General features: G+C 41.3%; 1 protein-coding gene across 2 annotated transcripts in view; it reads right to left on the bottom strand.

The window, feature by feature from the left end:
- Positions 1 to 917: 917 nt before the first annotated feature.
- LOC135512615 (zinc transporter 7-like) overlaps positions 918 to 14,832 on the bottom strand; it is a 31,194-nt gene continuing 17,279 nt past the window's right edge. For both annotated transcript variants that reach the window (XM_064934825.1, XM_064934826.1), the window contains exons 8-11: positions 14,597 to 14,732; positions 3,531 to 3,621; positions 3,220 to 3,369; positions 918 to 1,867 (exon numbers count right to left, since the gene is read on the bottom strand). In XM_064934825.1, coding sequence (XP_064790897.1) covers positions 1,820 to 1,867; positions 3,220 to 3,369; positions 3,531 to 3,621; positions 14,597 to 14,732 — 425 coding nt within the window. In that variant the 3' untranslated portion in view covers positions 918 to 1,819. The remainder of the gene's footprint in view (positions 1,868 to 3,219; positions 3,370 to 3,530; positions 3,622 to 14,596; positions 14,733 to 14,832) is intronic.

The following is a 14,832-nucleotide window of genomic DNA, read 5'->3' on the forward strand; positions in this document are numbered from 1 at the left end:
GCCTTTCTTAATCATGTAGAAACAGGATGCACCGGAGCTCAATTGAGGGTCTGAACATGTAAATAAGGGATAGTTTTTTCTGTCATTATGGGGTAGTGTGTGTAGATTAAGAACAAGGCTGTAATGTGAAAGGGGTTTGAATGCTTTTTAAATGGGCAATCCGTTACTTTGCTTCCCAAAAAATCAAATTACGTCATCCCCCGTGCTTTAGCTAAAATCACAACGCTAGCTTGCCATGGCAATGTTATTACCATGATTGAAGAGGTAACGGAGGAACATAACTGAGTCAGATTATCTTGGTAAAAAATTAAGCTGTCCTGTAATTATGTTTTGTAGTCTTGGAAAATGAAATGCAATCTTCTGGTATGCGCAGCACTACTGCCAAAAAGTCAACCTGGACCCCTATCTGGGCCTGTGAAATCAGAATTAAGAGTTTTACATAGACCAAAGCATATATTATACTGATGTGCTTAAATGACACTTAGAATTCATCATCTAGCTCCTGAGTTGGATAGATTTTTAAAAGGCAGCAGCAACTCCCTTTCCTCCAGATAATGTAAGGGCTCGTGTCGCTGAAGTTCACAACTTTTGAAATGTAAAAAAGTTCATTTCCAATTGAGCCGAAATATGCAGTGTTTACCGTGAATGCAGTCTCTGCTAAAGCTGAATAGCTGTAGCTCTTCAGTGCTACAGATAGTCGAGCCCTATTTAATTACATTGTCAAAAATAAAAAAATGTACAGATAAGAAATCATGGATGACAGCGCAAACTGAGCAAAAGACATTTCAAAATGTGCGCCACCTCTTCTCTCAAATATCCATGTAACGAATAAACATTGATGTGCAATCTGTGCCAAACCTTTTCCTCAAGTTAAACTATCAAAATTTCAACCTCTGCCAGTAATGAGAGAAATTAAATTATATGCAGTAAAATAATTTATTTCATTTCAAAATAAGAATGGAACTGGCCAACTGTACACTTGGCCCATTACATTAAAGTAAGACCAATGAGGGCAATGAAATCATGGGTTTTAGGCTTACATCGGTTTTAACCATCCTCTTTGACAAGGTCGTACGCAGCTGTTCAAGGTTCAAATAAAACCACTGTGTGCCGTCCAGGGAATTATGACAATATTCCCTTAGGAAAAATACCATGACAACCCTCAAAGGGATGCTGGATCAAGGGGTTGGAATAACAAGACCCATGTTGGTCATCTGATTCCTTTTGGGTCTGGAGGGACATGATTCCAGTCCATGATTTGGTGAAAAAGGCACTTAAGAAACCCAGAATGACAGTTGAACGGCTCAAGTGTGCAAAGTGCAACTAAATGGCCAAATGGAATATGCCCCTTGTTAATTGTGTGTGACTCATATGGACGTATAAAAATAGACTATGGATCTTACATGGTTGCAGGGCTTAACACAAATGTCCATTGAAGTGTACTTTAACACAGACAATAGTTACAAATGAATTAAAATCCCATCTTAAAATGGAGGGGGGGAATGATAAAACCAAAATAGGTCTCTGACATTAAGATAAACACTTCCTAAACAGTAGAATGGGTTGAAGTGGGTGTGTGCAAAGTTCTCGTTTTCCCCGCAGACGTCGCATCATAATTGACCAGTTCTGGTTTCCCCTGTTTTCTTGTGTCCTCTCAAGAGTCAGTGTACTTGTCCTGTAGCTGCTTCCGTCTTGGTCCTTGGTTTGTGATGTGGACTTTAAAACCCAGAGAGATGCTGGGTTTAGGGGGGAAAGGGTGGGGAGGAAACCCCACAGCAGCACAGAGGCTTTGGTCCCAGGGAGATACGAAGAACGCGTCCTACATCGTCGCCACTTCTATCTGGACATACAGTTGCCGTACTCCAGCCTGTGGACAAGTACAATGGAGAAAACCAGTCACGATTTGCTTCAACACCTGTCACAACAGTGAATATGGTTCCTTTAATGTCTGACATTTCTGTGGCCTGTCATTACCTAGTACAGGTGTAATGTAATTCTAATGATAATGTTAAGATGGTCTAGTGGTAATGGCAGAGCTCTTAATACTCGGCTGCTACATCTTTGTTTCTCAAACCTTCCACCTGGACTTGAATAGACCGATTGTCTGTCCATAAACCATAATTTAGGCTGCTGACCAGTTGGCGGTTATTGAAGTGATAATGCCTCGAAGCCGGTGTTCTGAAGATGTGCCAATATATCATCCAAACACTGGCTTCAAGGGCATTATCACTTATACAACGGGTTACCAACATGTTTTCATTAACATTATTTTATTCACCCACAAGATATAGTCCCGACACATCTATGGTTGCTACCCAAGCCGGCTGGTCATTCGTTCTATTGGTTTGGTTGTCAGAGACGCGACCAAGACGTTCAGTCTTTGTTCTTTATCTAGTCGTCTGTTCTAAATGTTCCATTGCCATACCGGCTGGCAACGTTCTTATCCCTTGCTTGCTAGCTAGCCAACTACGGCTAACTTCCAGTCACGTCAAAAGAAAAACAGTAGCTGTTTTCTAGTGACATTTATTTGGATACATCCATAACAATGAGCTAATGAGGCACGATTTCACCTGGCATAGAAAATGTGCTCTCGTCAGGACACTGTTGTTCAGAGGAGCTAGCCAACAACACAATCACTTCAAACACTGAAACTGTAAAGACTGCAAACTAGCTGCACTTAGTTTCATTTTACATTTCTTTGTATATATCCATAAAAATGATGCCAGCTGATTCATGATTTTGACTGGCTGAGAAACGCTGTCTTCCCGTCCCGAGTCCGAACCCCACATGTTACTATGGGACGGCTGAAGATCGACTATTGAAACAATGTTGCAAATGTCAGACAGCAAGGTTTATACAAAACTCTGCTGTTGAAAACTAAATGTTAGTTTTAGAAATGTGAGAATGTCTAGATGTTTTTTATAGTGGAGATCAAGTTTATAACTTGCCTGGCTGGGCTGATGAGGCAGTGGATTACAGTCAGATGGAACAGAGTAAATAGGCATCATCGATTTAGCCGGTGGTAACTTGTCAAATAGACAACTGGAATGAGCTTTTAACCAATCATTATTCAGGATTAGACCCACCCATTGCACAATAAGTAAATTACACATGTTCCAATGTTAGTGATTTTGTGGTTTCCCATCAGCTGCTGGATAATCAGTGTGTGTATTTGTAGGAGAATGACTGATATTACAAAAGGATGGGTTCCTCTCCTACCTGTGTGAAAATGTTGTGCGTTTGGCTTAGAATCCATTTGCTGTCAGCGTCAGGTGCAATTAGCAGCTTGACTGTGCCAATGTAGACATCTGTGCATAGGGTCCAGAAGTGAGGCTCCTGCAGATTGTACACACCCTGCAACTGCTGCACCTGCAAACACACACACAGTTCACACCTAGATTTATATGACCTTTTCCCCTCACACACACAGTTCACACCTAGATTTATATGACCTTTTCCCCTTGTTAAACATTTAACATGTTCAGCATTGACGTGGGGGTATGGTTGAGACATGGTTGTGCAGCACTTACCCTCTGGTAGCATTCTGGCAGGGCATTGTCCAGAGAGGGCGGAGTCCGCTGCATCAGAATCCCAATGGACTCCCTCAACAAAGGCACTACACTGTGGCACAGAGGGTAAGGGAGAAAAATATCAGGTCAGCGTGACTTACTTCCCCAACGTTTTCCTGTCAACACTGGCAGACCCAGGGCCAAGGCATGCCACATCTGGCCAAAGTGATATTGTGCTTCTGGGGCACAAGTCACGCTGAACAATATGATCCCCTGGACAATGACGGCTTGCTTGGTTAGGCATGTAGGTGGTAGCCTAGGTACCAGTCTTTGGCTAATCCAATCCCTGTACTCCATGTCATGTGCCAAAGAAAATGTCCTTTCTGCCATCTTCAAATATGAACATTAATGAGCACTAGGAAAGATGGTGATTGAATCAGGATACAAATCCTCCTCACAGCTATCCTCAAATCACAACGATTATGCAAATATTGGAACCGTCACTTTTTTTTCCCCCACACAAGGTTGTCCTATCTGAAATTTTCCCATAAATTGGGCTACTTTGAAAACGGGTGAAAATGTATTGGTCTCGGGATTTTGGGGTAACTTCTAAATTGGGATTTTGGGGTATCAGACAGTGATGAGGCTGTTGCTGAGTGTGAGGGCCGGAGGTGGGTGTGTGTGTGTGTTGAAATCACTGCAGGCAGCCAATGCATTTTTACCAGTTGTATGCAATCACTGTCTGATAGTCCGCAGCAGCAGGTCATGGTGAAATATATAAAAAATATATCTATATAAAAACATTGGTTGTATGTAGGCTATTTAGATTATCATTATGGAGACGCTTATTTCCAACCCGTTGTCCATAAAACATTAACGCGATATAGAACTAATGTGGGTCAAGAAATAAAAAGGCAACAAAGCCCTGGAAAATGACATGGCGCACTAGATAAACTCGCTCGGTGGTTTAAACTGCATTCTGTGTCAACTTTTGCTTACGGAAAACCGTATCAAGCGAAGGGTTTGAGCGCTGCGCGAGTGGAAATTTGAAATGGAAGTTCTGGAACTCCCTTGCATGCTTCGGTTATGGGGAGAAGTCCACAATGAAACGTTTGCATATGTTGGCCATCAAGTGGCCTATTGATTTATGTCATTATAGGCTACCGTAGTCTACCATTTGATACAATAAAAATGTTGAAATTACAAAATCTCTGGAGTTATTGCAAATCAATTTGTGCCACTTAACTGCAGCTAGCAAATATTTTGTAAATATCGTATGACTTCAGTTTGTTGTTGTAGCGTTGTGTTATGCAATTAATGGCCAAGTTTAGTTAATTAAATTTGAAGTTATCAATTGTGATCAAAGCTCTATTGCAATTGCTGATCAGCTGTCAGAAAGCATCAGCTTAGGCTACAGGTAAAAAAATACAATTAAAATAAAAGACAAGCATTGGCCTATTTCAGTTCATATCCATACTATTAATATTTGATTCGGCGATTGAAAATGACACCATCCTCAGTAGCCTATTCCAGCAGGTTATTGTGCAACACAAGCACTTGTCCAGGCTACTGTAGGCCATATTATGTAGGCCTATAAGGGGCTACAGGCTACCTGTATCTAGCTATGCAAAATATAATTAATCATAAAACCAGATTTAGCCTATTGAAATGACAAGTCAATCGTGCAAATAGGCCATTTATAAAACGGGTTCCAGTCTTACCATCTGGCTCATAATGATGGCACAATTGCCAGAAAATAGCCCAATGTTTGGGATTGTGATCCTCTGTCCAAATTTCGTCACTCAAAACTCCTGTCGGATTTATATATAGTTATGCGAAAAGGGATTATTTAAAATTTCAGCAGTCAAACGAGTTAAAATGACAACCACTGGTGGAAAATGATCTGCCAAGTTTAATAAAATAAATTATTTTCTCTCCCGGCTTATTCAAATTCCTTTTACATGACGTTAGCTCACAATTATTAGATTGATGACAACAGAGTTTTGCTTCTTATGTTGATATTCCTTAATTCGCTCTAACGTTATGGGGAAAGGGTTTGTATAAATATGACAACTCCTCTCACTGTGCATCCATTTTTGGGGCTAGTTTTTCAAGCCTTGTGGGCAGATTGAGTGGTGACTGTGCTAGAAATTTGGGCTAGACCTGGCAAATTCAGTCTTCACGTTGATATCCGGTTGCTAAGAAACCATATTTGCCCAGACAATCCTGTCAAAAGTTGCTAGCTCAGTGTAAATACATACTGCAATTAGAACCACAAAATCTTATTTTGAGGCTTAAAATCTAAAACTACAACAACTTGCCTAGCTTGCTTGCCAAAGGGATTGGTACTCAAGACTATGCAGGTAGGGCCATATCATACAGAATTGGAAGTCACAGAAGCTGCTTTCAGAGAGCAGGAATACTGCACTGCAGACCCTAGCTGGCTGCTGCCGAGACTACTAGCATAGTTGAACAATGACTTCATGAGGCTGGACAGTGCCACGTCAGCCATTCTTGATCCTTCCTTTTGTCTCCTCGCAACCATCTCGCGGCCACAGTTTTTTTTTTAAATCCCATTGCATGTCCCGCCTAACCTCTATACCAAAGCCACAAGGCCGACCACAGCATATGTGAGCCATCAGAGGGTTTGGCAGCTTTCCCTGTTCCCAAAACCCCACTCACTCCCCTCTTCTCCCAGTCATTATCCCTGAATCCCCTACACCCCACCAGAAGCCCTACTCGGTCCATGTCAACGTGGGCAAAACTTTCCCTTTGCTCTTCCTCCACATCTACAGTCTTCCTTGCACTACATGCTAGTAGCACACTACACTAACCAGCTCGTCGGCATATAGGCTACTGTACATTCCTCAGCTTTGCCTTTGAGTCTTAAGGGTCCGGTCGAAATGTAGCCAACGTTCCCCCACCCAACATGTTAATATGAAATCAAAGACTTGATTATGGCCGAAGGGAAAAGAGAACCTTTGAAGAAATTTAAAGTCACACATTGACTCCTTATTTATGACATGTATTCCACAATTATAACAGCCATGAACTTAATTTTGTAATAACTTAAATGACAACCATTTCTCAAAACGGTCTTTGAATTGAAGCTAAATAAACAAATGGGAAAGAGATTTGTTTACGTCGGTCTGTTTAAGACAAGATTTTCCATGGGCTGCTTCTCAATACACTGATATCAGCCTTCTGTATCTGCAGTGAAAGGTGACAGAGCTTGAGCGGTGTTTGTCAGACCATGAGACATCCCGAAAAATCGGTCTTCTCACAAATGTCTGTAGTATCCAAACGGTTATAACCACTATTGAAAGGTGTCTCTCCCCATTTTGCTCTAGGATACCCACAAGCCTCGTCTGAAAGTCCCTGGTACCTGTTTTATTTTTATGAATGGAAGTATATATGGAGATATTTTAGACATTTAAACTAAGGGGATAAATACATGTAAAAAATAAATACATTTTCTGATCTTTCACACACACACACATATACATATACATATATACACACACACACATACATACACACACACACACACACACATACATATACATGCATATACCACAGACACGTCAGAACAAACTTCCTTTAGATGTTTTTTGGAACCATCTATTGTTCCATGTAGTGAATTTGTTAGCAATTTCCAAACGCCTGAAGATACCACGTTCATCTGTACAAACAATAGTACGCAAGTATAAACACCATGGGACCACGCAGCCGCCATACCGCTCAGGAAGGAGACGCTTTGTCTCCTAGAGATGAACGTATTTTGGTGGGAAATGTGCAAATCAATCCCAGAACAACAGCAAAGGACCTTGTGAAGATGCTGGAGGAAACAAGTATAAAAGTATCTATATCAACAGTTAAACGAGTCCTATATCAACATAACCTGAAAGGTTGCTCAGCAAGGAAGAAGCCACTGCTCCAAAACCGCCATAAAAAAGCCAGACTACAGTTTGCAACTGCAAATGGGGACAAAGATCATACTTTTTGGAGAAATATCCTCTGGTCTAATGAAACAAAAATAGAACTGTTTGGCCATACTGACCATCATTATGTTTAGAGGAAAAAGGGGGAGGCTTGCAAGCTGAAGAGCAGCATCCCAACCATGAAGCACGGGGGTGGCAGCATCATGTTGTGGAGGCGCTTTGCTGCAGGAGGGACTGGTGCACTTCACAAAATAGATGGCTTCATGAGGAAGTAAAATTATGAATATATTGAAGCAACATCAAGACATCAGTCAGGAAGTTAAAGCTTGGTCACAATTGGGTCTTCCAAATGGACAATGACCCCAAGCATACTTCCAAAGTTTTGGCAAAATGGCTTAAGGACAACAAAGCCCTAACCTCAATTCTATAGAACATTTGTGGGCAAAACTGAAAAAGCATGTGAGCAAGGAAGCCTAAAAACCTGACTTAGTTACACCAGCTCTGTCAGGAGGAATGGGCCCAACTTATTGTGGGAAGCTTGTGGAAAGCTACCTGACACCTTGGACCCAAGTTAAAACAATTTCAAGGCAATGCAACCAAATACTAATTGAGTGCATGTAAACTTCTGACCCACTGGGAATGTGATGAAAGAAACAAATGATGTCAGAAGGTGAATTCACCAATTTGTAAGTCGCTCTGGATAAGAGCGTCTGCTAAATGACTTAAATGTAATGTAAATGTAAAAGCTGAAATAAATCACTAATATTATTCTGACATTGCACATTCTTAAAATAAAGTGGTGATCCTAACTGACCTAAAACAGGGAATTTTTACTGGGATTAAATGTATTTGGCTAAAAGGTGTATGTAAACTTCCGACTTCAACTGTATATGTAATTTTTTAGATACCTTAAAAAAGGAGTCTATATTCAAAATCAAATAGCTAAATAATCCTTGGTATGACCATCTTAAAACAATTTCATATGTTAGTTTAGAACCCCCCCAATCTAGAGGGTTAAACAGGGGGATTTTGATATGTTAAAATTCGATTTCCACAGGGAAATTTAAGGCCAATGTCTAAAAATATTTGGTAATAAGTGGAAGGAAAGGCATCTTGTGAAATGCCAGTGACTTCCTCTTCCCCAGTTGACTAGTTACGATTATGAAGGTATGGGCAGCAATTAGAGAAGCTTTTATTTGTGCCAGCCTGACATTAACAGTAGCCAAATGAGGAGCCGTTAAGTGATCCATCCATTTCCTGACTGTTCAGCACTCCTGGCCAGTAAACGCTGTGGTAACACACTTAACAATTCAGCACACACAAGCATTTTGTGTAATACATGTGGTGTACTGAACCATGTACTGTATGCTACTGTGGAGCAGCCAATAACCAACAGTATAGAATCTCAGAGTCAGGAGCTTGTGTCTTTGTTTTGCTCCCTGATTTGATTCATGAAAATATTGAATTCATACTGGTAAATTATAGAAACATTCTATGATATTTTCCAGAATGCAATACTGTCTTCAATCACGAAGTTTCATTGAATCAAAAACCAACTAGTAGCTGAAGGATGGGACTAAAAACAAAATATAACTATTGTAAAATGTATACGGTATGCATAGGCTGGTAGTAAAAGCCTGTGTTGTCCATTAGTTTACTTCAATTAGGGAAGGTAGGGTTTTTATATATATATATATATATATTTTTTTTTTACTAGGCAAGTCAGTTAAGAACAAATTCCTATTTACTTACCAGTACGAATTCAACATTTTTATTAGGGATGCACAATATAAAATCGATGAACATAACGGAATTGGTCGATATTAGCTTCACGGTAATAAAGCATAATTTGTTCAACCGCAACTTCTGGTGTAGTTAGCTTTAGCTTGGTACCTAGCTAGCACCAATACAAATCAGCCTGAAAACAATGACCAGTAGAAACTGCAGTCATTTTCATTATTCTTAATAAAGATTTAGGAATCCTTGTGAGTAAGTATGAGCTAGGTTGCCACTTGTTCGCCCATTGAAATTGAACTTCTGTTCATAAAAATAAATAGCTAGCCAACTACTTAACCCTGTTGCCCAAAGCTAACGTTACAGCTATATAGTTAGCTAGCTAACTATAGCTACGGAAACAGATGATGTCATTGTGCTATGTTTTTGGGGAACAATATTGTTTGCATCCATGAGCTAGCTAGCTTTTTTTATGACCAGCACTGTAGGTGCACGAGACAACTTTACCAGCATCATAGCATACGTATCGATGAAGCGTTGTGATGAAGCGTTTTCGCTCCTCCCTTGTACTTGACTGAAGAATTAAGATCACTAATTGGTAAGAAACTCCCATCACCTGGTTGTCTCGGTCTTAATTGAAAAGAAAAAAACCCAGAAGATACTAGGCCCTCCATGGAATGCGTTTGAGTCCCCTGATTTCGAGCTTTGAACCAAGACTCAAAGCGCCAATGTGTAACATCCCTGGTATTGGCATCTTGGAAACCAATTCACCAAACATTTTCTCACCAATTAGTGGACGTCTAACAAGTACAGGATCTTTAGCAAGGCACACAATAATCAACCACTAAGTATTATCGATATAAGCAGTCATTCAATAAACAGTAGCAAGAGCAGTATAGGCCCAAACCCCTCAGTCAAGGGAGATTTACCACCAAAAAAAAGGGGGAAAAAAGTGGGAACATCGCACTCACCAGGCAACCAATACTAAACAGTAGGCAACATTTGACTCATACTGATGTTACTGCATGATGAGGTTGAAGCAAATCCCGTTTCTTCCCAATGGGGAAAATAATGCTCTTCCAATGAGGGGCTGCCAAAGTGTCAACACTGTTCTGGAATTCCCCAAGTTGTAAAGAGGGGGAGTCAGACCCACATTCTTTAAGGCCTTGGCGTGAACAGTCTTGGAGTTGAACAATGAAGCAAAACTATGGAAGCTCCACCACGACAAAACCAGAAGAAAATTAAGCCTACATCCATCCGTTCTGAATGAAAGCACATGTTCATCATTAGAACATCTAAAAAAGGACACAGACCTGCCATGGATAAACTGTGTTTCTAACTTCTCAACCCATGTTAAGATGGATACATAAATCTCAGACGCAAGGCCTTGAACACGATACTGACCCAAGCCACTGAAAAGAGGTGAAATAACAATTCAAAAGAACATGTAAACCTGTTATTAAATAGAGAGCCAATGGCAATGTAGGACATGTGGGTTAAGCATGACGTGCTAGTGAAATCTCCCCACATCTAAAACCATCAGAAGTCCCTCTGATTCAAAGGAGCATGAAAAACCTGTTATTAGTCAGCTACACTAGGATGGTTACCTTAAACAAAATGGTATGGGTTTAGTAGACATGGGAGGCCAAAACTACTCTACATTGTCATAAAAAAATAAAAATAAATGTATTAAAATGAATGAAACTGACCAGTAGAATGAGCAAATGGCGTGCCGACATTTATGAAATTGTACAGACATGTCCTGTTTCCATCAGCCCTGTTGTGGCGGGTGTTTTTTACGCGTCAGGTAATTCATCTGCATTAGATAGTTAGATGAAAACCTGGTTATTGTCAAGAATTTACGAAAGTAGAGTCAACTTTCTGCCTTTTCCATCTTTCAACTCTTTATGTATCCTCAACTCAAGGAAACATGACAGCATTAAAGAGGGAACACTGAAAACACAAGGCCCTATGTGAAAGGCCCTCCCCATCAGAAAGGGGATGGCTTTCACAGTGGTTATGTGGAGGAAGGGCTCATTACCTAACCTCAAGCCCTCACCTTCATTACCAGCCAACACGATGGCTCTTCTGCCAAGTCTAGTTCATGAAAGGAAATACCTCAAGGGAATGATGTAACAGAGGTCAAAGGTAAGAGTACACTATGACTAATTATGTACGAGTTTGGAAGTGATGAATTGTATTTTTATTTTTTAAATGCTTCAACTTCAAGCCTTCAATAATTGGGTCAAAAATAAACAGCATTCAAGTTAGCGCATAGCACTCACCCGTTATATGTAATCAATGTACTTTTGTATGGCACCTGGGTATGTACTGTTCAAACATCTAACAATGAGTTGCCACACTAAAGCCAATTCATCTTAGCACACCGTCGTCTCTTTTACATCATTCCAATAGTTATCCTCATTTAAAATGCGCCAAATCACTGTCCCAAAAGGCCTTGATTAGTAGTCGTATTTACATAGTGTCCTAATTTATTCACGCCTACCTTATCTGGTTTCCAGGCTTTCACCTGGGAGTCATTACCCAGCCTTTTCCTCCAGCAGGGAGGGAGGAGCCTCAGCCAGGCTCTTGGTCCCAGCAGCAGAGTACCACATAAGGCCACAGCTAACCCACAGCCCCACAGAGAGAGCCAAGGGGCCCGCAGGGGCCTCTAACCACCTCTCTCCACTCTCTAATCACAGGCTGCACAGACTGTTCCATCTGTCCACAGCCAACCCAGATATTCCCCCTTTGGTGCGAGGCCAGCAGCCACCAGGCCTTGACCGAGGCACACACAAAGAAACACACTGGGACGGCCCAAGGCAAACACACACGTGCAAAGGGTCTGTGCTTGGTTCTGTACAGTTTTTGCAAGCTGCAAAGGTTTCTTCCAAGTATGGCCGTTCAGGGAGGATGGGAAAACTGCACCCCTCCCCTTAATAGTCCTCCTGCCTCCAAATGTGGTCAATGTCAGCAAAATAAAATAAAACATGGTCAACCAGCTGAGGTTCAGGGAGCACACAATCTGACTTCCATTTCTCCAAACAACCCACTGTCCTTCTGCCGGTCCAATAACAGAGCGAGAACTACGGTCCATTTCACTGGGTAATCAAATAGAAAAACGATATCTGTAGGCCAATATTGTTTGAATCTTGAATCCCACAAATGGATGATGGCAATTCCAGAACAGTGGGGAATATACTTCAAGTAATTACACAACTTTCATTTTGCGTTGTTCTGGAATAAATCCAGCACGCTTTGCAGTCCTAAAGGTTTTTATCAAGATATCACAATACGAGGTCCCAAAATAACTTCACACAGAACATAAACTAACAGGAAGGTGATTACACTCAAAACAAAAACAAATATTCACGACAAAACAACACGCATCAAGGCCCGTGGAAATTAATCTCCGATCCCTCACAACCATCTGGGTGGGGTCCAACAAAATGTCCAAAGGGGAAATGTTTTCAAATCCCTGTTTAACTACTCTCTCGCTCTCCATTTTTCCCCGTCCAGCCGCTTAACAAAAACAAGAAGTACAAACATTCTGAAAATAATAGCCAAATACCAGCTGTGGATAAGGTGTTTTTACAATGTTGGAGGTTAGTTATGTTTTTCGCTACTTATTTTAGGGCTCAAATCTGCTTCATTATTTTATTTGCTCCTCTCCCTCTTCATTCTTCCCTCACTTGTTCCATTTCACACCTGTATTGAAATGACTCTTTTACGAGCCTCGCTCGGTTCCAAGATGGAATGCAACATGCTGTAGAATAAGCCGAGGTGGGTTCGTTTGTTCTCATTGTCCAACATGTGAACTGTTAATTTGCCTTTCACAGATGGCTATCGAGAAAAACTTGAGGAAAAATGCTTAAGTCTCAAGGACAAAACCCCACTCAGGCAGATCAAGAAAAGGGGGAGAAAGCCACACTAAAAAGGATGGCTTTGTTCACACATATTTAAAACGGAACCGTCACAGATCATGACCACATTCCAGAGAGGAGGAAAGAAAAGGCTCAAAGACAGAGATGGCAAACAAGTTTACCAGAGAGGCCTTACTCACTGAGTTTACATTTGCATAATGGGGCCCTCTCCCCAACCACTTTGTCACTACTGTACGACTAAGAGGACAGTGGAAGAATTGAGCAAAACATGAGCAGGAGAGCCACTAACAACTGGATTTCAGCAGATTTCAGCAGTTTTGCAGGTCCATCTACCACTGGGTAACAAAATCTGAAAAGCTAAATCTATTATTTAGATGCCAAAATGTCACTCTCTCGCTTCTCGTAGGGTCACGCGCTGTGTAAAAGTTGGGCTACACCACCTATCTGCTGGGAATGGCCAGGTGGTCAAGGAACAATTCTTGGCCCTCCCATTCGGCCTGTTGGAGTGACTGGCACTCTATTGCAAGTGCGACTCGTTCTGTCTGCTGAGGTTGGCTCAGTCGGTCTTCACCCCAAAGGAAGAAACCAGTTTAAGTTTACTGGTTGCTGAAACTTCCTGAAGCTTGACGTAAATCATGAGTCATATTTACTAAAGCTCCTTAAGTCAGATGGAGGCTACACAGAACATTCAAATCAATGCTGAGCATTATTTAGTGTGGAGAGAGCATGACTCTTACACTGCATAAAAAGCCTACTTGGCAACATCTTGGCAGTAAACGTTTGAAGAATGCTACAAAGCAGGACAGAGCATGATTTCTGGGATGCCATATGTTCTGGGAGCCACAAAGACTCCACCCCACTGTACAAGTCCTGTAATTCTGCACTTTACAGTGGTGTTGGCAGCGTTTGAGAAAGATTAACAGTGGCCAATTTGAAGTGGTGAGACAACATGCCCGAATGCATGCTTGTCTTCTCTGTCGTTTCATCTTGTTCTGCAGCACCAGGAGAAGTGGGTCTACAGTGGAGACTGACCCACCCTTAAAGACATTTAGCTGAATACCAATACTCATCATCATGGGAGAAGCCAGTGTGCAATATTCCCTGGGTTCAGCCCTACATGTGGAGCGTTCAATAGATGGGGATTCTTGTGAAATTGCTCTGGTGTTCGGTTGTTACGATGGCAAGGCGAAAACAAAGTGACCGACACGTGAGGTAAAAAAATATCTATTGGGGTGCTTAAGGAAGTGGCTGCACCAGTGCAGAAATCAAACAAAGGCAAAATTGCCTAAAAAGAGAAGTACATTACTGTTTTGAGCTAACTTTGAAGGCATTTTAAGTCCATCCTGAAGACAACAGTTCCAAATTGTACTGGTGAAAACGACACAGTAAATCTAGCCCTGAGTATGTGTGTGTGGTACTTTCTGGCAGCAGTGTGACGATGACCTTCAAGTTTCTCGCTTGCGGGAATATTTGTAGAAATGAGTGTGTGGCCTGTTGAGAATCGTACTACTGTGCGAGGTCAACTGACCTGACTCCGATCAGAATGGAGATGCACATGGAGCAGATGGGGTCAGCGATCATCAGGTCATACTTCTGCATCAGGAGCGCTGAGATGATCACTCCCACACTGCCCAGAGTGTCAGCTACAATATGTAAAAACACCCCTGTAAAACAACATGGGTTGTCTTAAGTATTTCATATCATCCTCATCTACAAATAATTTGTCTCGCAGCAAAACACAATATAGATATATATAGTACCAGT

This window comes from Oncorhynchus masou, chromosome 24, assembly GCF_036934945.1.
Source record: "Oncorhynchus masou masou isolate Uvic2021 chromosome 24, UVic_Omas_1.1, whole genome shotgun sequence".
Classification (NCBI taxonomy): Eukaryota; Metazoa; Chordata; class Actinopteri; order Salmoniformes; family Salmonidae; genus Oncorhynchus; species Oncorhynchus masou.